Genomic DNA, 22,442 nt, shown 5'->3' with positions numbered 1-22,442 from the left:
CATCAACACACCACCCCATTGGTCGCAAACCCGGGGGGCTGGTCATGCAGTCGACGATAATGGGCCCTCTGATTCGTCAGGGACGCGAAAGGTACGCGACATGGCTCCGGGAGGTGGACGGGAGCGCGTCTATTGTTGACGACCAGTCGTTTCGTGGTCTGGATATAAGTCTAAGCGCTGCCACACGCTCGATCCCCGGTCTGCCCATCTGATGTTTCCACCTCGGCCGACTGACTGCCCTTCAGTTTCCTAGCTCCAAGAGTGTCTGCCGGGTGGATCTCGACGATCATGGCATGGTGGATGGTGGAGAAGGAGAAGGAGGAAGTTCGAGGTCCGGCGTTTTTTTGTCACTCATGCCTCCTCTCCGCGTGGCGATCGAGCCTGGTCTTCGGTTTAGGTAGTCTAGTTTGAGGAGGGAGCCCACCAGCATGGGGGATGCATCAGCTCGGGGGAACGAAGCAATCCTCTTGCCGTGGTTGGTCTACGGTCTCGATTTTGAGGTTGCTTAAGCCTGCCCGCTTTCGCTTTCGCCCCCGAGAAAGGGACGAATCGACATTTGGCGATGTAATCAGCGCCGCGGCATTACAAAGTGTCGTTTCAAACGGTCAACCCGATCCTTTCGCAACCCTCTTTCGTCCGCTGCCATGCTCGAGACAACAACTACACCCACCACTCAACCCGTAACCTAACTTCCACCACGCGATCCATGCCTCTAATTTCGCGAAACACAAGGCGAGGCTAGGGCTGTGGCCAGAAACCCTTCGTTTACCCTTGGCAAATGTACGAGTTTCTGTACGTGGTCACGAACGGCAGCGTTCCAGGTCCGCAGAGAAGCCAGAAGCATAGGCAAGGCAAGGCAGGCTCAAGGGTGTTGACTTGCCGCGCATCGTCCACTTCTGCTGCTGCTGCTGCTGCAGTACAGTACCGTCGCCGTCCCTCGACGCCCCCCATGTTGTAGTGGACCGGACCATGATGACTTATGACTCTTCTCTCAACGATCCACTACGTTGCATTCTGCATCCCGTCGTTCGCCCATTGACCAGTGAGGTCCGTCGCGCAAATGCTGGGGGGGTTGGCGAGTTTCCGTCTCGTCCGCGAATCAACCGCGGATCAGACGGGAGAACGTCGCCAGCTCGGTTCCAACCAATCCGCTTCCACGTAGGAATACAGACAAAGATATCCGTACGGATACAGGAGCAAACCGAACGAATCCCGCGCGGTGAGAGACGTCGTCCGCTCGGCAGCTCATGCGAAAACCCCACATTTTGTTTTGCGCATTTGCGGGTTCGGACAACAACCGGCGCATCCCATCCTATTCCTCCTCCTCCTCTTCCTCCCCCCTTCCCCGAAATGCTTCCCATCTAATTCGATACAGGTTGAAAGTTGACGTAGTCCGGCCAGCCAGCCGGCCCTGCTCGCTCCCTTGCAACACTCCAGCTCGTGCAGCTTCGAAGACCCCACTAGACTTTATCCACAAGCAGGCAAAACATCTTTGAATGGCTCGGCTCACTGAAAATTGAAGCACACACACACACACAACCGCTCCCCAAGTCTCTCAATTCACCATTAACCAAAACGGGGCTGACATAACCACGGGTTCGTGCCTTCAACACACCACACCCACAATGAACCTCCAGACCACAGACTGCGGACCACAACTCTCAGAGCTCGGGTGCCTCACTAAGTACGTAGAGTCTTCGGAACCAGCTCCCTCTTTATCCCAAGCCCGCGTCAACGGTCCGAGCCAAGCGCAAGGGTCCGTCTGCATCTCTCAGACTTCCCGCCCAAAAGTTGCTGACCTGCATATGTTCCGTCCCATGATATCTCTCTTGTCAAACTTCAAGTCTAAGTCTGTGCTTACATCACCCAGTACTTTAGTTACCATCATCTCCCCCAGGTGGACAGCACAGCAAAACCAACCCGCCTTGAAAAGCTTCGACTCTTCTCAACCGATCGTTTGTCCCTTCCCCTTTGCAACTGCCATGCATCGCCTCCCTCTGCATCACACCGTCACAGACGAACCTGGAAGGAACCCTTGGAACTTCTCATCTACCCACAACTAGACACAACCCCCCATACACCGACAACCACAACCCGTCAGAAAATACGCCCTGGCTGATCGTCACCTGGTGTCCACATCACGACTGCATGCCCCCATATCAAAACCACACCCTTTTCTTTCACCCTTCCATCACCACTCAACCGCACACCCAGAACCAATCTATGCCCCGCCAGCAAACCAGAACTTTTTTCTACCTTCGACTCGACAACTCCCCTCCACATGTCTACATACATCATCAGACCAGGGGATAGCCAAGGGAGCGGTAAAAGAGAAGAGAGGGGCAGAACCCTTGGAGCCACGTCGTGCATGCTATCCCTTCTCCCCCGCCCCTGGTCTTTCCGTCGTCCCGGCGTCAAATACTTCCATCGTCGCCGGTAAACCAAACACATATCCCATAACTTTTGCGAACATAATATTTTCCTTACCACAACCCATGAACAAGGGAAAGAGGCCCATGGCCCGTCCCAGGGTCTACGGTATCCATAGACCATCACGACTAGCCCCCCGGTCTCAGGATTCCATGAACCCAAGACCAAAGAACCCAAAGACAAGGGAGTCGTCATAAAACCCACAACCCACGTTTTATCAGCCCAAAAACACCCACCCCCCAGTCATTGTTTCTCAATACAAAAATCCACCCAAAGAAAACCCCACCAAACCACTGCATCAAAACCCATGCATCACGAACCAAATGTCGAAGAACGAAAGAAAGAAAAAAAATGGCATCCACAACTTTAACCCAGCCCAACAAGCTCCATTCCACCCTTTCCCCCAGACCGACCGCAACAACGCACTTGCGTTACACACGCACACCGACAAATCGTCAAACCCCCCCCTCGTCTGTCCACACAAAAATAAAATATTCATCGAAACTCGAAGCATTTTTCAAGGAAGAAATCAAGGCAATGCCACGACGTGGCCGCCAAAACCCCCTTGCCATCATCATCCCCCCCTTCCCCCCGGCTCAGACCTTCGACATTGTGACTAACACACACCAAGCCTAAGCGCCAGTCTACTATATCAAAAGAATTAGACACCCCCGGTGACAAGGCCCACGATGATTTTCCTTCTTCCTACACCCCTAGCCGCGGAAACGGCTTTGCTTGCACCCTTGACTGTTTTTTGTTTTTTTCCCCCATGTCAAAAATTTGCGGTAAGGACATTTTAGCATCTTGACGACTGCGCTCTCTCACCGTCAATGATTCAATCCCCAGCCACGAAAGCGCCAGCCAGGATCATTTTCGATGTCGTGGCATTCGCAGTGAGTCAAATGTTGACATTGGTCCTTGTTCGTCCCATAGACTGAGCTGTCCGGGCTCCTCAAAATCCCATGTCTCCAAGTCAAGAAATTTCATATTCATACACAAACACACAGAGTCAAGTACAAAGGTCAAAAAGCGCGTAAAGTAGAATTGTGGCCCATCGGTTTCTGTGCGAATAGCCGGGGGGTATCAAAAACTACCGTCCTCTCCCTCGTAATGATCTGATCCACCGAGATGAAAGTCGTGTGTGGTCCACGTCAACTGCGCATGCGCAGCTATTGGCCGACGCAACCATCTCTGCTGCAAAATGTAAAGCTAACCTCGCGCGCAGTTCGTCCATGTCGTTCACCCAACCGAAAAGGCAAGGCTGTCGTCGCGCATCGTCGCGCGCCGTCTCCTCTTCCGATTTCGCTCGAGTTTGTCTCAACTCGTGCACTCTTCGTACATGATGTTCCTCGATGCCTCCCGTGACTTCGCAACCGCCATCTCGCTCGTGGTCGCGCGACACACCCACCCACCATACGCCCCTTTCAACGGCGTCGCGCGCTAGCCAATCATTCTGAACGCTCATCCTTGCTTCCCACCGCGTCTGTTCTTGCCCCTGCGGCGTGATGCCGGAACCCCACCGTTCTGCTGCTGCGCAGCTCCCGCATTGGAGTTTCCGGACTGGTTCCTCGTCCTCTGTTTCTTCGGCGGATTCGGTCCTCGCCCGTTCGATGGTGGGCCCGCGCTACTGTGGCCGTGTTGTTGCGACTGCGGCGCTGGGGGCTTGGGAGGCAAACCGTTCGCAGGCTGGCGCGACTGGTTGTTGTAGCTTCTTGACATTCGCGAGTATGAGCCCTGCGGTGGCGGGCCTGGAGGTGGAGGTCCAGGAGGCAGGGGAGGCTGCGCTGACCACCCATTCCGCTGCTGACCACGCCCGTTTGAACGAGTCTGCGGTGGTGGTCCAAAGTTGCCAGTGTTGATCTGGAGGTTGGTCGACATCTGGATGTTGCCGAGTGGTGCACGCGGCTTCACCTTCTGACCGATAAACTCGCCCTCCTCCGAACCGTCGCTATCGGGATAGAAGATGTGGTTTCGCTTAGCTGCAGAGCCCTTGATCTGGAGAGGGGCGAACTTGGGGTTCTGAGGCTGACTAGCGAAGTCGCTGATCGGGCCATCGGTTGCGTTCTTGTCGACATAGAGGTGTCTGTTCTTGAGCGTCCACGTTTCGCTTTTAGGTCTGTCGCGATTAAGATGGCAGTCGGAAGAGTAGTGGCTCTCTGTGCCGCAGAAGGCGCAGAAGGCAGGGAATGGCTTGACCTTCTTGATATTCGTTGGGGGCTTGTATGACCGCCAGATTCTCTCGCAATCGGCCTCCTGATGTTCCTGAGAGCCACACGTGGCACATTCCATACCCTCTTCGTCCAAATGAATGAGCTTTTCCTTGCATTGGGCTTTGCCGTGGCCAAGCTGGCGACACTTGGTACATCTTTCGCGCGTAGGACAGTTCCATGAAAAGTGATGGAGATGTTCGCAGAACTTGCAGCGAGTCTTTGGGCAAGCCATCGATGTGTGTCCGAGAGATGCGCAGTACACGCAGATCTGCACAGAATCTGCTAGGCCAGGAAAGTACTTGCGCTGCTGCGCCAGATCTTCTTCCTCGGTCATGAGCGCCGGTCCTGGTTCACTTTGCCCTGCCTCCATCTCGCCGTCCTCGTCCGCCACGTCGTTCTGAGGTTGTGTTGTGGCCGAATGCTGATCGTTAGCAATGTTTTCGGTTTGTGAAGGCCGTCTGGCCATAGCAGCGCCACCAGACGGAGGTCGTACTTCTTGGACGTCGTCGTCGACCACGTCGTCGTTATCGTGGATAATCAACGGCGACTGTTCTGATCCTGGCAGGAAGCTGTCGTTCTTCAGAATTGCCGCTAGGTTGACGGCAATGTCGTTCTTTGTTTCGGGCTTACGAGCCTCAGTTGCCGCAGCTCCAGAATGCTTCTTCTTTATCCAGTGTGCTCGAACCGCGATGTAGTCCTGCAGAGCAGCGACGACAATGTCGGGTGTGAGCAAATGCGCCTGGTCGTTGTTGCGGCTGACAAAGGACTGGCACCAACTCTTGAATTTGGCCTTCCAAACTCCTCTGCCTAGATTATTTCCCTTTGGTGCTAGGAGCGTCTTTTTGTTGGGTTGAAGGAACGTCAGACCTGGAGCGTAGACGAAAGGACTCTTCTGGAGCTCTTGGGCCTTTTCTTTTTCTATTGTGGCAGCTTCGGCTCTTCGCTGCTGCCGCGAGAGTTTGCCTTCCTTTGGCCCTAGTTGGGCTGGTTGGGCTGGCTCAGCAGCTTCGGTGGGTGCAGGCACTTCTTGAGAGATGAGAGCAGGCGCGGCTTCCTCTTCGGTTATTGACGCCTTGGCCGGCGCCGGTGCTGCCTTGGTTTTGGGCCCTCCAAGAGATGTCCGGATCTGGGATGTTATCCCTTGATTCCATCCAACGTGAGATGGGCCACTTGCCGCCGCCGACATTGACCGGGTCGTCCGATTGCTGCCCACATCAGACTCTCCACCAGAAGCCGACGCCTTTGAACGCGTGCGAGATCCAACACTCCCGTCGCTCTGTTCGGCGACGATCGCCTGATTTTCGGATTCGGGTTCGGAAGGTGGCACCTCTCCGTCTTCCTCCAACTCGCCCTCATCGACGCTTTCCGAGTGTTTTGTCAAAGCTTGCGCGGGCGATTGTTGGATTTGCTCTGTTCTCGCCCTCTTTGCTTCGGGCTCATGCGATGAGGCCCGATGAGATTGGGGTGACCCGTTGGGCATCGCGTCTCCCTGCTCAACGTCTTCCAATGACCGTTTCTTTGTTATCCGCTGTACTTCTTCCTCCGTGCTGAGCACCGGCACGGCTTCTGCCTGCTCCAACATCTCCATGATGGACCGCTCGTGGGCGGTGGAGGAAAACTCAGTGGTCGCGATGTGCTGTGAGTTATTCCACGCGGTACCCGAATTCGAGGCCTCTTCAGTACCTTACCTAGCAAAATCAGGTAGTGTAGTGATTTGCAAGGGCGCTGAAACCATCAGAAGAGACGTGAAACCTTGCTCAAGTCGAAGCAATTTACCCTCTTGCTCCTGACGATGAGAAGTTGGATCTTAATTTCAGGCCCTGGGACTATGCGATTTGCCACGAAAGCCCCCCGGAAAAAATTGAAGCTGATGGGAATTGGCCAGCACTTAGGCGTCCTCGAGCCAAGCGGACGAAGTGTTTGCCTGGCAAAGAATAAACCTCCAACGTTCAGTATTGCTCAATGTCGTTCAGCATCAACAAGTAAAGGCTCCGTTTCTTCTGATCAAAAATTGTATGCAGGGTTGTTGTCGGGTATCCACTGCAGGCCAGACGTCACAAAAACGGCCGGCCGAAGAATAACCGCACTGTCTCGTCAAAACGACGTGCCGGACCTCTTGCACCTGGCCGCGGCTGCCTCGGCCGGGCTGCGCGCGCTGCCGGGCCCAGTCACCCCAGTGTTCGATTTTTCAGAGGTGCGGGCCACGGCACCGTGCCAATCGATATCTCAAGGCGTTTATCTGTACGGATATCCGTACTCAGGTCGTGCTCCTCTCTCGCTTAGCCAGGGTCGACTGATTGCCCTGGAACCTTCACTAATTACAGGCCGGTGCCCACCGGAGGCGGTGTCGGTGTCGCTGCGAAGAAGAAACTCGCAAGCGAGAGTGAATGCTTCTAGAATTGGCACCTTGCGCCTATCGATTCTCATCTAATTACAGACATCCAACCCGCAACCCGCAGAAGCAGAAATGAGGTTCTGGCGGTCGGAAATGAGGCTAGATCTTTCTGCACCTGCCACCTGGACCAAGCGTCAACTTTGGCCCTGGTTGTAACTCGTCCGCCTGCCGAAGTTGAGGGGGCAGTGGGAAAGGTATGCGACAGCTTTGACGGGCATATCGTGGTCTCATGAATCTGCTGCTTTCTGCCAAAGTGTGACCATGGTATTTATTGCGTGTTGGATTTCGCGTCGTTTGTGCGCCAGACACGCCACGATTATCCGCGAATACTGAAGCTACAATCGGACTCGATCCTCGATATAGGCACACTTGACCAGAGGTCGGGCCTAATGTGGACAGAAACTTTGGCATTCCATCAGTGACGCATTTAGTGGTTCGGTGAGATATCCCGGATGTCCAGGAATTCCACGTCACTTTTTCTTGCCTATCCGTCCATCCCACGCAACGCAACGAACCACTACAGGCAATAAGTTGTCGCACAGCCCGCTGAGTGGAGACCAAGGGCGACAGATTTAGCTCAGATAACAAATGCTCTTGTCAAATCGAGGAGCGGAAAGTGGGAAGAACAAGCAACACCGTATGTGTTGGGGAACACAGGTACGGAGTACGACGCCTTGGACAACATCGACAACTTGGGGAAGAGGGGCCACCGTCCTTCTTGCGCAGCTCTCGCAAATCTGGGTGGGATGACCAGACGCCAGGACACCCAGGTGTGATGTGATCCATGTCATGATGTGAGGCGAAGAGAAGATGGGTGAACCTGATCGTGCTGCTCTGCTGTTCCTCTGTTCCTGCCGGCTCAACAAAGCTTAGCCTCTCTTGGGAGCTGGATGGCATGTTCGTGCCGCGAATATGGACGGCCTACGTGATAGGGTCGATCCATCCAACGGTTGTATCCGGATGGGTGTGACAGTGCGTCCACATCTGTTTCCCATCCTCCATCCTCCCAGCGACCACCGACTTCCCGTCACTAATAGAAGTCGGGGATAGGGGCATCTTCCTAGCAGAGTTCGCCAGGGGAACCCCTTCCTACCCAACTTGCTAGCAGATGCGCCTGTGAACCTACGCCGCAAGCTGCTCCGGCCCCCGACCTGCGCTACCCTTCCTGCAACACGATTGGCCAGACAGGAAACGCAGAGGAGCTTATCCGTACAGTACGGATATCTGCCCCGTGGAACAGTGGCATGTTTGGGTCTGAGTCTGAGTCTGACCGTCTGGCTGGCTGTGCTCACGTTGGTCATTCGTGCCCTTCCCGCGGGACGAGTCGCTGTAGGGGTCTCGTCTGGTGCTTGGTTTAGCCTGCGTGCCGTGGGCGTCGTGCTCTGGTCGGGGTGTACCATGCGCGTATGCCGGAAATGGGAACTGGGGATCTGTATGCAACGATCAGAGTCCCTTCGTTTCTTCTTCTTCGATAGTGGGGGAGGAAACGGTTGTCAAATCGAGCATCTCGTCGGGTGTGTGAACCGGCTGGGCATGTCGCACCTGGAGGAAAAGCTTCCTAGGCCAAGGAGATAAGGTGCAAGAGCATACCTTCCATACCTTAGTTCCAAAGAATGCCTGCCCTGCTTCTGACCTGTCCTGGGCTCTGCCTGGCCCAAGTCCAGTCCCGTCCCCTTCGTCCCGGAGTCTCTGCGTCCAGTCCAGTCTCCCATCGGGACCTGCCAGTGCTTGTACTGTATGCACTCCGTCGCTGTACAGCCAGCGTCCACTCCTCTCGCAAGTCTCCTGTACCCGCTGAAATTAGGGTGGTCCCCTGAACGACCCTGACAGGGGTTGGGGGCTCCACGTCCGCCGTCCGCATCAATGTGTCCCCTCGTCACTCGTGTCGGCTGGCACTGGCTGGGAAGGTGGAGGAGCTGGTGCTGCCTACAGCTGTCTGCTCGGATCCCAATCTTGTCCTGAGCCCCTGTGCCGTGGCCTTGTAAGTACCTAGTCTGGGACCTGGGCCCCAGTCTTTTTTGTCCTACCCCCCAGTGCCCCGTTCCGCTGGCTGCTACCTTCGGAGTACTATGAATATCTAATGGAAAATGTCCCATTCTCTCCTTCGTCCCATTGCCAAGTAAACTATTACGACGACGGCATCCCCAAACATTCACAGCCAGAATCTCGCTCTCACTCCTCTTCGACCGTCCCGACGACACCTTTTTCTCTACTCTCGCTTCCATCAAATTCCAACCACATTCAGTCCCAGCATCTTCTATTTACAACACCCGCATCAACGTCAATTGCTCGCTTTCCCCGTGACATCATCAAGGGGCCGCCAGCACACGACAAATCCATCGCTCCGCCGAACCCCAGCATCACGAGGACGCCGACGACGATCCCGAGAGCCCGCAGAGACTTCCCCCTCTTCCTTTCCACCCACAAAACCCGCACCCCAACGCCCCCTCCAACACCGCCAAACTGTCTTCCCCAATCCTCCTCTCTCGCACCGTCTCGTACGACGCGGCCACAAATCCTCCGCGAAGTGGCAGCGGATCGTACAGAGCGATGGCGGAACCCGGTGCCCGCAGAAGGAGATCTAGCAGCATCCTCCAGGTCCATTATGAGCCGCAAGAGACACTCGAGCAAATAAGCGACCAGGCCGTCGTACCCAATCTCAATGCGAACTGGGTCAATGCCAAAGGTGAGCCCCGCGCGAAGCTTCCGTCTTTGAAGCTTTCCCCCCTTCCATCTACTTGGTCGCGTGCCAGCCCCCGAATGCCCAGCGCGAGGCATGACAACAGGAACTGAACTGACAATCATCGTCGCCAGGTGCCTGGACAATTCACTTCGTCCTCATCCTTTGCCTAAAGATATTCTACGATGTCATGCCGGGCGTGTCACAGGAGACATCCTGGACTCTGACGAATATCTCCTACATGTTTGGATCCTACATCATGTTCCATTACGTTCGCGGCGTGCCGTTCGAGTTCAACGGCGGTGCCTTTGACAACCTGAACATGTGGGAACAAATTGACGATGGGGCACAATACACGCCTGCCAAGAAGTTTTTGCTCAGCGTGCCAATCGTGCTGTTCCTCCTCAGCACCCATTACACGCATTACGATCTGGCCTACTTTAGCATCAACTTCCTGGCTGTGCTAGCAGTTGTCATCCCCAAGCTGCCTTTTGTATGTTTTTCCCTTACTGACACAAGGTGTGCAAAGTACAAGGCTGACATTAAATGCAGAGCCACCGGATGCGATTCGGTCTTTTCTCTGGTGATTCCGACTACTAAGTTGCGTGGCAATATGGCGTTAGGGGCTAGGATGCGTATTCCAAGAGCGGAAAAGAATGGAATCGACAGAAGGCATACATAGCGAGCATGGTCCGACACGGAACACACAAAGTTAAGCGTTGCAGGTTGCGCAGATGCTGAGGGGATTGGAAGCAACATGCACAAGGCTTTTCGACCGGGTCGAGAGCGCTCCGTCAAGGTGCACAGATCACCACTCTTCCGTTTTCGAGTCGAAACACCGGACGCCGCTCGGCGGAGTCATTAATTTTGCACGTCGAATATCATGACCAAAGGTATACAGGCGCTGCAGAATTATCACGAAGAGCGATTGGTGGGCAACCAAGTAGTGGAAGAGGTCCGATAGAGGTCCCGCCACAATATGTACCCCAGCGTTTTCATCAATTTTCAAGCACAGATTCAAACATGCAGCTGCTCCATGGTTCCGTGAGCTCCAATCGTGTCTCTCGACGCGTGAAAAGACTTCAACTATTCGCGCCAACCCTAGGCCTGATTCGCCGAGGCCGCCGTCAGACCTTCCGCAGAGGTTTCAATGGCTTAAAAAACCTTGGTCTGCTGCCATCAATCGTTGGGCGAGGGAGCAGCTTGTGTCCCCAGTGGCTCAAGAATGAGGAGCTTTCTGCATAAGCTTCGATGGCTTCACAACCCTGTGGTCTAAGCTGCTCATGTTGGCCCCGGTATATGCTCCATCCATTCAAACTCTTTCCAAGATGGTAACAATTCGATATTCGACAAGCCATGCAGACTCAAAAGACCATCAAGGCTCAGAGTCGTCGAAAGTTCCCAGGCCGACGATTATAAGTAAAGCGAGCCGAAAAGCAGACTCTAGACAAATCTCCTCTTCCATCCTCATCCTATTCATCAGTCACTCGCTCACTGTCATCGTGTAGGGAAGGCGGGGACCTTTCACTTCCTCTTAGTCAATCGTTTCTTCATAGTTTCCACAATCGTTTCCCACCTTTGCCCCCCTCTCCCCCTTTTCTCAGAAACAATGAGGGTCACCACCATCGCCGTCGCAGTCCTCGCCGGACTGGCCGAGGCCCAGCAGCAGCCCGCCCCTCCCGTCTCCCGCGACAGCCGTCCGGCCGACTGGCGGCCGCCTCAGCACGACTTCCCTGCCGTGCCCCTGGACCCGGTGGTGACTGCCGTCGAGACGCCCGTGCCCCTGGATCCGGTGACCGCCGTTCAGACGACCGTGTCCCGGGTCTTCGTCCCCTTCCCCCGGCCGACCTGGACCTGGAGCACCACGGTCGTCACCGTCACCCAGCCCTGCACGACCTCCTCCAAGACTACCACCCCGTGCTCGACCTCTAAGAAGCCCACGACCACTCCATGCCCTACTTCTAAGAAGCCTACGAACACTCCATGCCCTACTTCTAAGAAGCCTACGACCACTCCATGCCCTACTTCTAAGAAGCCTACGACCACTCCCTGCCCTACTTCTAAGAAGCCTTCGACCACTCCCTGCTCTACACCCAAGAAGCCCACGACGACTCCTTGCGCCACCTCTAAGAAATCCTCGACCTCCACCAAGAAGACCACCACTCCCTGCAAGTCTTCCACTTCCACTTCCAAGAAGCCCACAACCACCCCGTGCAAGTCTTCTTCCACCTCCAAGAAGTCCTCGACCTCACACAAGAAGACCACCAAAATCGTCACCTCCACCCGCCGCGACAACGCCACGATCCCCTGCACATCGGCCACCAAAAAAGTAACGACATCTCACAAGCCCAAGACCACGACGACCGCCAAGCCCAAGACCTCCACCGTCGTCATCGTCTCTTCGCAGCGCGCCGTCCCGCCCCCCTCCTCCGCGTCCAACCCCCCCGCCGTGGTCTCGTCCCAGCGCGCGGTGCCGCCTCCATCTTCTGCTGCCGTGGTCGTGTCTTCGCAGCAGGCCGTTCCCGTCACCCCCAAAGCCTCGAGCACGCCTTGCCCTACGGTTACGAGAACCCGCTACCATAACAGCGCCGTCACTGTGAAGAAGCCCGGCTCTATCCCCTCGCAGTCTCCCGCTCAACCTCCCGCTCAACCTCCTGCGCAGCCTCCCGCGCAACCCCCGGCGCAGCCTCCTGCTCAACCTCCCGCTCAACCTCCCGCTCAACCTCCCGCTCAACCTTCCGCCCAGTCTCCCGCCCAGTCTCCCGCTCAGCCGCCGACCATCGGAAGCAAACCATCCACGGTCGCCACCGCAGGCGGCAACTACGTCAAGGCACCCCTGACCCTCGCCGGTGTTCTGGTCGTCGCCGCCTTCTTCTTCTAGGCGCATTTCTGAACCTGAAGGAAGACTACATCGCAGACAAGCTTGAGATCAAGGGATGGTCATTGCATAGTCATTGGCCCCGTCGCGGATACCATAGGACAAGTACAAGTACAATAGCGTAATGCGGAATAGTGGAACGGGCATGACCTGCTGAAAAGTAGTGAACCTGTGCTTTTGTCTCTTTCCGGGAATTCAGCTCATTTTGAGGTGAAGTATGTGGAATGGAGTTGAGTGGCTGCAGTCTTTTAGAAAAAGGGGGAAAGGAAAAGTGTTCGGTTGGAGAGGGAAGTTCTTCCAACGTCATGTGGGAATCAGCATTGGCACGAGTTTGGACCACGACTTAATCTTGTCAGGAGTAACTTCTTGTCGCCCGTCCATGTTCAAGCATCGCGCCAGCTTTTTTTTCCTAGTCGTGTAGTTTTTTTTATGCAAGTCACTAGACTTGAAAGTTCCCCCGCGTTAATTCAACACTTTGGAAATCACTTTTGTCTTGCCAAAAAATCTGCCTCATCCTGTTGATGTGGTCATAGTAAATGACCAATTAGTGGGCATGGGCTGTAGTTGAAGAAGTAACATGTGCCAGTGATATTTCGCAGATAATGGCCCGAATAGGGTTGTCGGTGTTGAAATGGTACTAAAGAATCATGTAGGCGTCGTCCCTCGGAACCGCCCCTCCTTCCTGAAACAGAAAGTACCTTGAATGGGTGGTGGTGTTGGGTGGTGGTGGTGTTGGGTGGTGGTGGTGTTGGGTGGTGGTGGTCTGTAAGGTAGACAGACCGTCCCGCCGCAACGGCACCGAGCGTTGGCAAACTACTACATGCCTTAGTAGTATAACACCTACTCATGTATCGTTTCCAAAGAGTCCATCCCAACTTTTTCGGTATCCGAAGTCGCAATGCCGAGCAGTGCCCGCTCCCCCCACCCACTGCCAGGTTGACCTCCATTTGTAAATCAAGCACCTGTCAAGAAAAGAAAAGAAAAAAGAAATCAAAAAATATACGCAAAGTAAATTAGCATAGTTAGCAAAACTGCGGCGAAAACGAGTCCGAAGAAAGAAAAAAAGTGCCGTGTGGTGGTCCCGAGGTTCTCGACATGGAAGTCGTAACAGTTCGTGCGGTTATGGGTAAAGAAAGATCCACAAGGCCTCAACGTCCGAAGAACTAACTTGACTCATCCCCCCAATCGCCGAGCCGAGCTCTCACAGCGTACTTCGGCCGAGATGTACAGTAGGCAGACTTGCTAGTGATGTATCCGTATCACGCTTGTATTATTCGTAACTGCACAGAGAGAGAGAGGCACCAAATTAGACGTCCCCATTGTGTGGGCGATTGCGCAACCGGGGTAGCTTCGGGGGGAAAGGAGTGACGGGTGTGGGGGGAAACCGCATCGATGGAGGGGTCGATCTTGTTCGGCTCTCGGAATTGGGGCGACGTCTCTTGTATCCACCGTTCCGCGCGGGATAGCTGTGACACGATAATTGTCAAGAAGCTCTGGAAGAACACTTAATAATCAACACCAACGAACGATGTTTTGGCGGGGGAGGGGGGATGGTCAGGTTTTTGATACTTGGCATAAATACACCAGACTCCCTCTTTCTTCTTCTTGGTTTTCTCTGTTTGGTAAATACAACTTCTTTTTTGGCGCTACTTTTACCTATTCTTGTTCTTAAGAAGTGCCGACGTACGGTCCCGTTTCAATCTCACCTGACTCGACCCAAGTCAGCCTCTCAGGACCTCACCTCATCCTCGCGACCACTCACTCTCATAGCATCTTACAAACCTGTAAACGCTCTTCTGTTCATAATTTAATCCCTTGCAGAACTCAATAATAATTCTAGTTACAGCTATTCCCTCAAGGAATAGAAAAGCCATACCAAGATGAAGTCCTCCGTCTCGGTCCTCTACCCAAACGAGTCCGTCTCGCGCAACGTGACGACGTATTCCGAGTCCCGCTCCACCGACCTGCCCGCGCACATCGTCGCCTACCACGACCACATTGACAAGACGCAGCCCGAGACGTCCATGTTGATGATTAGCAACTTCCAGGCGCAGAACCACATTTGGATCGCGAAGCTAATTGGAGCCAAGAGGGGTGAGTCTTTGTGGCGGTCTTTTTGTGTCTTGATCCAGGGGGTTTGATGCTATGATGGTTCGGTTAAGAGTCGTTGCAAGACTGCAACACCAAGGTCTTTTTTTACTAGAGACTATTCAACTCAAACATCATCTCATTCAAGTGTTTGATTGGAGAGGTATAGCTGAAAGACTTGTGGGATTGTTAAACCTCTCTGATACCTCCCATCCTGGCCACGGTCCTTTACCACAGAGCTATCGGGTGCAAACCTGGCTTCCTCATCCACTACAACCCAAACTCAAGATCATCGGCTGATAAAACCTCCTTCCTCACAGTCCTCGAAATCGGTGTCTACGTCGGCTACTCCGGCATGGTCTGGTCCCACGCCGTGGGCCCGGAAGGCACCGTCACCGGCCTCGAGTTCAGCCCCGACTACGCAAAGCAAGCCGAGGAGGCCTGGGCCGCCAACGGCATCAAGAACGCGTCCGTCATCGTTGGCGATGCTCTGGAGACGTAAGTGCCCCCACCCCACCTTCCCAGTGTTCATTTTCCACTCTTGTAGGCCCCCCACCCCAATGCCAAAACGACCTCCTCTCCTTCGGACGCCGAGACCGAAGAAGAGGGCGGCACGAGGACGTGAATCAAACACCAAAACTCACCCCATCCCGCTAACATCGCTCGCCCCAGCCTGCCCACACTTAACCCCTCAGAACCCTACGACCTCATCTTCATCGACGCCCAAAAGTCGGGCTACCCATCCTACCTCGCCACCATCCTCTCCGCCTCCTCGCCCGGCATCGAGAACCGTCTCCTTCGCCCAGGGGGTCTCATCGTCGCCGACAACGTCCTCCGCCGCGGCATCGTCGCCGACGACTCGGACTCGAACCCGTGGGTCCAGCGCGAAAAGGGCGAGCGCGCGGCCTACTGGCGCTCCGAGGACGTTGATAAGCTGCGCGAGTTCAACAGCGCCGTCCACGACGAGCCGAGGTTGGATTCTTGGCTGATGCCGCTTTATGATGGCGTTCATCTCGCTAGGCTGGTCGATTAGATATCGACGCGGCGCGAATTTACTGAGGTCAACGCGGGTGCTGGAGGGGGGACAGAGGACCTTGACGAGATACGTAGGGTGAGATGAACTAGAGAATTTTGAGCAGTTGTATAAACACGAATACATGATCATGAAGCTTTAGCGTATTCCGAGTCCGCATAATGTGGGGAGACGCATGGTAACAATCATATTTGACTCATTCAGTATGTTTACGTGGATAGATCTGATATCGCTTTGAAGTCAAAAACTGCGTGCTCAGGAAGCTCCTCAATCGACCGACTCTCAATATGCCAGATTCCAGCACTCAAAGCCCACCAATCAACTTCAATTTCTCTCCTCCATTCTCTTTGAACTCAATTGCTTCACTTGGTCAATCATTTCACTTGATTCTATCCATTCGTCAACCTCTGCACAGATGCGACATTACGCTACATTATGCGGGAACAAAGCCCCTATTCAACAACAATACTGGACCGTGCCGAGCCACTCAACCAACTCATCTTATTGACCAGAACAAGAATCCCTTTTTTGAAAGAGACATGGTCGTCTTTCTTTTCTTTGACTAGCCACGGATATATTTGTAGCAATAAAAGCCCAAAGGACATAAAACGCGTAAAGCATACAACCCCTTTTCTTAAGTTGGCCTTGAATATGACCAGTTATTATTCCATCACCTGAAGCATGCTCAAAGCGTTATTGGTCCCAAAGAAATAAGGGATCTTCTTCCAAGAGAAAATAAGTCATCGTTCAAAACAAAAGGACTTTTATTGTTCTTCATACACACAAGCGATTTTCTTGTTCATCAACACAAGGGCCATTATGTTTGTCGAACAAAATAGACAAACCTAGCCTCCGTACAATGACCTCCCAAAATGTGTCAGTCATCACGTTCACGAGAAGAAGCCTTGCGTCTTTGCCCGGGTCTCAATCACGAAGAGGAGCCCCTCAAGCCCTGACAACGAAGAGAAACGAAAGGGGGTTGAACAAAAGAAACCTATCGATTCTTTAAAGAGACAACAAGACAAAAAGTTGAAACTTTGAATCCTACTTAAATAGACGTTGACACATAGCACGTAAATACACCCGCCGTCCCTGATCATCTCTCGCGATTTACAACAAGGTAAGCCAAACAATCTTCGCCCGCCGGCAGCACCAACCCAATAGGTCCCCCCCCTTTTTCCCAACCGACCCGTATGCAGGCCAGTTCTCGATTCCTCCAATGTGTCTCGCAGAAAACGTCTACTACGTCGACTGCGGCTGCTGGCAAGGCCACCACATCTGCTGGGAATGTCCCAAGCGGGTCCCCGGCGCGGGGGCCGTCCACTGTCCGGACCTCTCCTGCTCGGGTGTGTACCGCCAACCCGGCAAGTGCCTCGTCTGCCGCCGCCGCGAAATTCAACAAAGGACCGTTTTCCCGCTGTCGTCGCCCCCGTTGTCGTCGTCGTCCCCCTTGCCTCCTCGCCCTTCAAAGCTCGGTAAGGATGAGGATGATGACGACGATGAGGGCCAGGGTAGAGTCAGTTTCCTGCTCCTGGCTGAGATACTCCGCCGGGCCGTGGATGATAACAGAGCGGACGGCTCCTCGTCTCGTTTTCGGTCTGATACGGCGAGTTTGTTTTTCCTAGGTGATGGTGGTGATGATGATGATGATGGACCCGTGTTGACGGACACTGCTGACGGAGAGTTGACGTTGATGAAGGCTTCGGAGCAGACTTTCGAGACTACAAGTACCGCCTGGCATCATCAGTGAGTCCCGAGTATGCATGTGTGCCCTACGGTCCAGAAAGAGAACGCGTCGGAAGAAACATGTCCCCCTCCCTCACCCCTCGGGAACGGCATATTTTCTGATCAAGTGAACTCGGCCTTACTACGCCCGGATTCACCAAGAATACGGCAAGTTACAGCACGAGCTGTGATATTACCATGACACAGGTAAGAAAGATCCCTTTCCAAGACCGGGAAGGTAAAGGCTACATCGCAGGAGGAAAGCACACTCGCAGGCCTCAACCAAGACGCAACAGAACGCCTAGAGGTAACACGCGTGATACGTTGCCGCAATGATCGCCACGCCCTGCCCCGGCGTCAGCAAGCCTGGCTGCATATGTGTATCGGGCGCCATTCTCCACATCAGTAGTGGACTTCCATTGCCCCTCTGACGCAGCAGCGGATCAAAGCATCGCGGTGTGTTTCGGTGGGGGAGCCAAAATTAACGACACGCCGCACAGTCGTTGCAAAAGCCCACGTACTGGGCATCAACTACTAACACCTTACTTTAGCCTGATGCAACAAACGCATTGACTTTGTAGTCTGGACCGCACGCCATCGTCCTCCGACCTTCCTCTCTCTGTGGCTGCACTGAAGAGGTAGAGGGGGAGTAGGGGATCGAGGGCCACGACATGAGACGACTCGTCGTTCTTCCTCAACATGATTGCGGATAAGTACGGGGTGAGAGCCCAGGGGAGGAGAACGAGAAGACCAAAGAATATTGCTTCTAGAGTTTTCTGTGCCACCACGTGAGACGAACGAACCTTGATTGAGAGAGGAGGTCGTGCCTCTGATGCAGGATGCCAGAAAGGGAGGCCCTGTTTGTCCGCGGTCTAGTTTTGACAACGATCAATATCGAAAGCTCGAGCCAACAAATGCAGTTTGCATTAGCTCCATCGACTGCGTAGAGCGTAGATTGAAGGGACCAATTTGACTAGCTGCCAATGCCGCACGTATAGAGAAGGGTCCCAGACAGAGATCATAGATACCTGGCAATACCGTAGACCGTGCGAACGTAACGAGGAGCCAGGCCTAGATAATACAGGCGAAGACGACTAGGTGCCGCCGTTGACACATCGACGTCCGTAGTTGGCAACGAGACATCTTAGAATGATAGATCTGCGATCGTATGGCCAGGGAGAGCTCGGCCATCATCAGCTCGTGCTCAGGCTCTCTGGGGAGTGGGGGATCGGCGAGGGCAATCCACAGCGGCTTGCTCGTGTGAAGCCTGAGCACCACTATGCAGGGCTTCGATCAGGTTTGGTGGTATTTGTGCCGTTCGACGAAAGAGCCCTGGATACCAAGCAAGGCCAAGTACCAGACTAGGACACGCATCAGACGACATAACCTTTGGCTATGGTTCAAAGCTAGTGCAGGCTCTTGCAGTCGAAGACGAGTATACCCGACTATACAAGCTGGCTGCGGACACGACCTTCGACACACAACCATGCCTTTTCACAGTGAGACGGCATCAAACAAAGACTCACCGGGAGGCTTGTTATTGGTTGTACCGGCCATATCTCATCCGAAAGACATGGAAGCCTGATTGGGCATGGGAGCGAAAGCCAAGTATCGTCATCGCGCGGAGTCTTTGTTTCCATATACTTTGTTTCCCTAACCCCAAGAAGTCATCTCCTTGTTCACAACCCTGCCACATGCCAGGGCGTTGAACGGTCGCAGGAGATCAGGCCACGGACGGAGAGCAATGGCCAGCCAGGAATCCTCGTCTTTCGCTGGAGAATTCCACTCCAGCAATGTATATGAAAGCATGCTTGACATGCACCGAGACGTCAAGTCGCCTGCCGGCTGGGTCGGGATTGGGCGTTTGCAACAAATGAATCAACTAATAACTTGAGGAGCTCGCTTCCGTTTGCGGAGTCCACACCGTTGGCTGATGACGAAACAGGCGCGGAATGGATGCCGTCTGCCTGTGGGACATTCACGTGTAGCTTTGAAGAACTGCCTGCTGGCTTAGCTGGACCCAATGCTGAGTGGTACAACCCTTGTGAAGAACGAGTCCTTGCCTAGTTGAGATATGCGTGTTTGCCTCTGCCGATGCTTGCAAGCGCCGTAGCAAACAGCATTTCTCGGCCGCCTTCGCGTTCTGGTCACCAAACGCAAACTGACCAGGAGCCTGCACCAACATTGAGCTGTTGGTTTTCGACACCAAAAGCTCGGCAAAGCTCCTGCTACTGCATTCTGCCTGATGTAGATCGACATGAAGGCGCTGAAAAACTTATTCCTTCCACCCTAGGCCGTACATTGCTAGGGCCTGACCACGGTGAGACATTGGTTATCTAAGTGATAGGCCGAGTCGATCTTCTGTCGCTCCTCCGCGGGGCGTTCACTCCGTGGGCTCTAGAGAAATTCGTCGCAAACAAGCAGCGAGTTTCTGCAAGCTAGTTGGCTGAATGAAATCACCCAGCCCCAAGGCGTTATTCCACAGTAGGTCCACAGCCAGCCTTATTGCATCCCAAAAGAGTTAACGTCCGCAGCGTGCGGCAGCGTTGCACAGCGACGTGGCCGCATGGCACACGATAGAAGAGAAATGCCATGGCTACACAATTCTCTCATGGAGACTTTTACATCGAGGCGCGTTGCCTACGTGCTCGTAAACATCCAGTATATCATCAAAGGGAACTCCGTAGTCGTAAGATTCTCGTCAGCCAGAGCGTGAATGGGAAGCTACCTAGTTGGAAACGGCGCTATGCATCACATTAGCCACAGTCTCGTATCCTGAACATGAAGCAGGAGGCTTATTGACCAAACAGCGGCTCAGAATGTGAGGGTCAAGGGCCCTTCCGTCGTGGCCAACCTGGTTTGCCAAGATCCAGCAAAGAACCTCAAAGAGGAGCTCATTGATCCATCTGCTGCCGCGACGGAACGGCAGGTCGGCGATCTATCGACTTGTGAGAGCTGACACCTGGGTCACACACTCACATTTGCGCCTCAGTCTCAGATAGCCAGGCACCGTCTTCAAGAAGGATGGCCTTTCGAAGAAGGATCGTCAAATGATACGGAGGGCATCGCGCCTCTTCGTGGCCCAGGCGCAGCTAGTAACTCGGGAAAGGACTGGTGGCTTCGGTGTTAGCCAAGTTTTTGGGCATATGCCAGCTAGTAATGTTCAGGCTAAGCTGAGAATATCGACCTAGAACAGCCCGGTATGCCGCGGACGTAGCAAGCCGTCGTGTCTTTGACAAGACGCTCGGTGGTTGGTGGTTAAAGCCCCAAGCTTAATGATCAACGACCTTCTGTTAAAACCTGGGATTCAGCTGGCACCATCTCTCGCCCGGCTAGATCATTCGATCAGACGCAAATGGTGGAGATTTTTGGGGTAAAGTATACTGCGCCAGCAGATTGAATGCTCTAGCTCCAGTAGGCGGAGAGTCTCAGAGCATCATGGTGTACCAATGTGACTGGTCGAGATATTATGTTTCTCGAGCATCTAGATGCCCCAGTCTGGGGTTGTTCTCGAGCAGCTTGCGTCAGCCGAAAAGTCACAGGGGGTGATGGACAGGATTTCTGCTCCTCAGTGACTGCCAGCAATTCGCTTCATCAGCGTAATGTGCTGGCATCCCAGCTTGACGAAGGTCGGTAGTCCTCTGGCCCCTTGTCTGTGCGAGATCATGGCATCCAGGGTGGGCCGCGGTAATGAATTTGAGTGATGGAGCGCAAATATTGGCTCGACTCTTTGACCATCGAACCCCGATGCCGGTAACGCAGCTCGTAGCTCGTAGCTCGGACGTGAAGAATCCATCACTGGCACTCTGATGCTGGAGTGTCCGTCCCGTCATCATCTGGTGTCTAAAAGTCAAGCATTTGTGCGCGCTGCGTGCCGCGTACGACCGGCCCTCGACAATGGAAAGTGGAGAGAGAGGCGGCTGGGAGAGCTGGGGATCCGTTTCCTCATGCAACGGTCGCGGGAGTTTCATCCTTGCGTTGGGCCTTGGCTTTCACCCAATATTGATCGAGGGAGGTCTGAGAAGTGTGCCCCCGTTTAGAATGCGCGACAAATCAGCCGTGTCCGCTCGTTTCGTTTCTTCGTTCTGGGTTTCCGACAAGTCTTGCTGGCCGGCTGCACGTTGGCGGGGCTATTGTTGAAGTGCCCGATGCTGACAGGAACATGGAAACAGTTGTTTCCGTGGCCTCGTCTCGAAGCCCATCAGCGTGAGCAGCCAAAAAGCGTCGGGTACCTGGAAAAACATGAGGGTAGGAGGATGGTGGAGGTGCAGGAGAGGGCCATTGAGATTGCTTCAAGCAGGCTGCAAGACCACCTTCCGGGAGGACGATGGGACGTCGCAGACTGCAGGACGATGTGACGGTGCACTGTATGTGTCGAAAGCCGTGTACTTGAGCGACGTGATCCGAGATCTGGGCTTGCTGACCGGGTTTGCATCCCCGCCATTGAATAGGCAGACCGGTATGGCGGAAACCGAGGACGATTGCGTGCGGTACCTTATCTGAGGTTTTGGTAGATGAGTTGTTTCTTTTTCTCGCCTCCCGCAGAGATACCCGGAAAAATGGGCTTCGTGGCTTGAGGTACCTCACCTGGGCCACGAGTAAGAAAGGAAAGACAACCCTCTCAATCTTGCTTCTGCAGTGTCAACACCAAAAGAAGAAACGAGCCATTCTGCCAGATGGCCTGATTGAGGCCATGGAGATCAAAGATGAGAGGGGCCGAAAATGCAGGCAGAAGCCAAGAGGGAAATGAGCTGGCACGCCGCAGAAGCCGTTATGTCATGCGAGGCGATGGAAGCAGAATGCGCAGACGATTAATTGTCTCGGGACGATGAAGGAGATGGCTGCCGTTCCAATTGAGCAACGACCTCGACGAGGTGTACCGGGGCTGGGGAGTGGAAGGAAAGGGACGCGGCGCCTCAGTTTCTCATTGAATCTGATCGAAGCAATGTACAGTCAATGGTAACTTTAGCTTTGGGACCAGGAAAGAAAACAAGCACTACTGG

At 54.0% G+C, this 22,442-nt stretch overlaps 7 protein-coding genes across 7 annotated transcripts; 6 read left to right on the top strand and 1 right to left on the bottom strand.

Moving 5' to 3' along the window:
- Positions 1–44: 44 nt before the first annotated feature.
- Positions 45–212, top strand: CORC01_09138 (uncharacterized protein; the record flags this gene model as incomplete). Its single annotated transcript, XM_022620768.1, has 1 exon — positions 45–212. The coding sequence occupies one exon, from the start codon at positions 45–47 to the stop codon at positions 210–212; it is 168 nt and encodes a 55-aa protein (XP_022472710.1).
- Positions 213–3,260: 3,048 nt separating this feature from the next.
- Positions 3,261–3,874, top strand: CORC01_09137 (uncharacterized protein; the record flags this gene model as incomplete). The annotated part of the gene is made up of 2 exons (XM_022620767.1): positions 3,261–3,323; positions 3,656–3,874. The coding sequence occupies 2 exons, from the start codon at positions 3,261–3,263 to the stop codon at positions 3,872–3,874; spliced, it is 282 nt and encodes a 93-aa protein (XP_022472709.1).
- A 17-nt stretch (positions 3,875–3,891) lies between these two features.
- Positions 3,892–6,228, bottom strand: CORC01_09136 (zinc knuckle; the record flags this gene model as incomplete). The annotated part of the gene is made up of 1 exon (XM_022620766.1): positions 3,892–6,228. The coding sequence occupies one exon, from the start codon at positions 6,226–6,228 to the stop codon at positions 3,892–3,894; it is 2,337 nt and encodes a 778-aa protein (XP_022472708.1).
- A 3,357-nt stretch (positions 6,229–9,585) lies between these two features.
- Positions 9,586–10,315, top strand: CORC01_09135 (ORMDL family protein; the record flags this gene model as incomplete). Its single annotated transcript, XM_022620765.1, has 3 exons — positions 9,586–9,721; positions 9,850–10,208; positions 10,268–10,315. 3 exons carry the CDS (start codon positions 9,586–9,588, stop codon positions 10,313–10,315), a joined length of 543 nt encoding a protein of 180 aa, XP_022472707.1.
- Positions 10,316–11,324: 1,009 nt separating this feature from the next.
- On the top strand, positions 11,325–12,596 carry CORC01_09134 (uncharacterized protein; the record flags this gene model as incomplete). The annotated part of the gene is made up of 1 exon (XM_022620764.1): positions 11,325–12,596. The coding sequence occupies one exon, from the start codon at positions 11,325–11,327 to the stop codon at positions 12,594–12,596; it is 1,272 nt and encodes a 423-aa protein (XP_022472706.1).
- A 1,877-nt stretch (positions 12,597–14,473) lies between these two features.
- On the top strand, positions 14,474–15,714 carry CORC01_09133 (O-methyltransferase; the record flags this gene model as incomplete). Its single annotated transcript, XM_022620763.1, has 3 exons — positions 14,474–14,687; positions 15,002–15,179; positions 15,354–15,714. The coding sequence occupies 3 exons, from the start codon at positions 14,474–14,476 to the stop codon at positions 15,712–15,714; spliced, it is 753 nt and encodes a 250-aa protein (XP_022472705.1).
- A 1,219-nt stretch (positions 15,715–16,933) lies between these two features.
- Positions 16,934–17,464, top strand: CORC01_09132 (uncharacterized protein; the record flags this gene model as incomplete). The annotated part of the gene is made up of 1 exon (XM_022620762.1): positions 16,934–17,464. The coding sequence occupies one exon, from the start codon at positions 16,934–16,936 to the stop codon at positions 17,462–17,464; it is 531 nt and encodes a 176-aa protein (XP_022472704.1).
- Positions 17,465–22,442: the final 4,978 nt, after the last annotated feature.

Source organism: Colletotrichum orchidophilum (assembly GCF_001831195.1).
Source record: "Colletotrichum orchidophilum strain IMI 309357 chromosome Unknown Scaffold_81.1, whole genome shotgun sequence".
Lineage (NCBI taxonomy): Eukaryota > Fungi > Ascomycota > Sordariomycetes > Glomerellales > Glomerellaceae > Colletotrichum > Colletotrichum orchidophilum.
The sequence above is the reverse complement of the archived record's forward strand: the minus strand, read 5'-3'. Positions and strand labels throughout refer to the sequence as shown.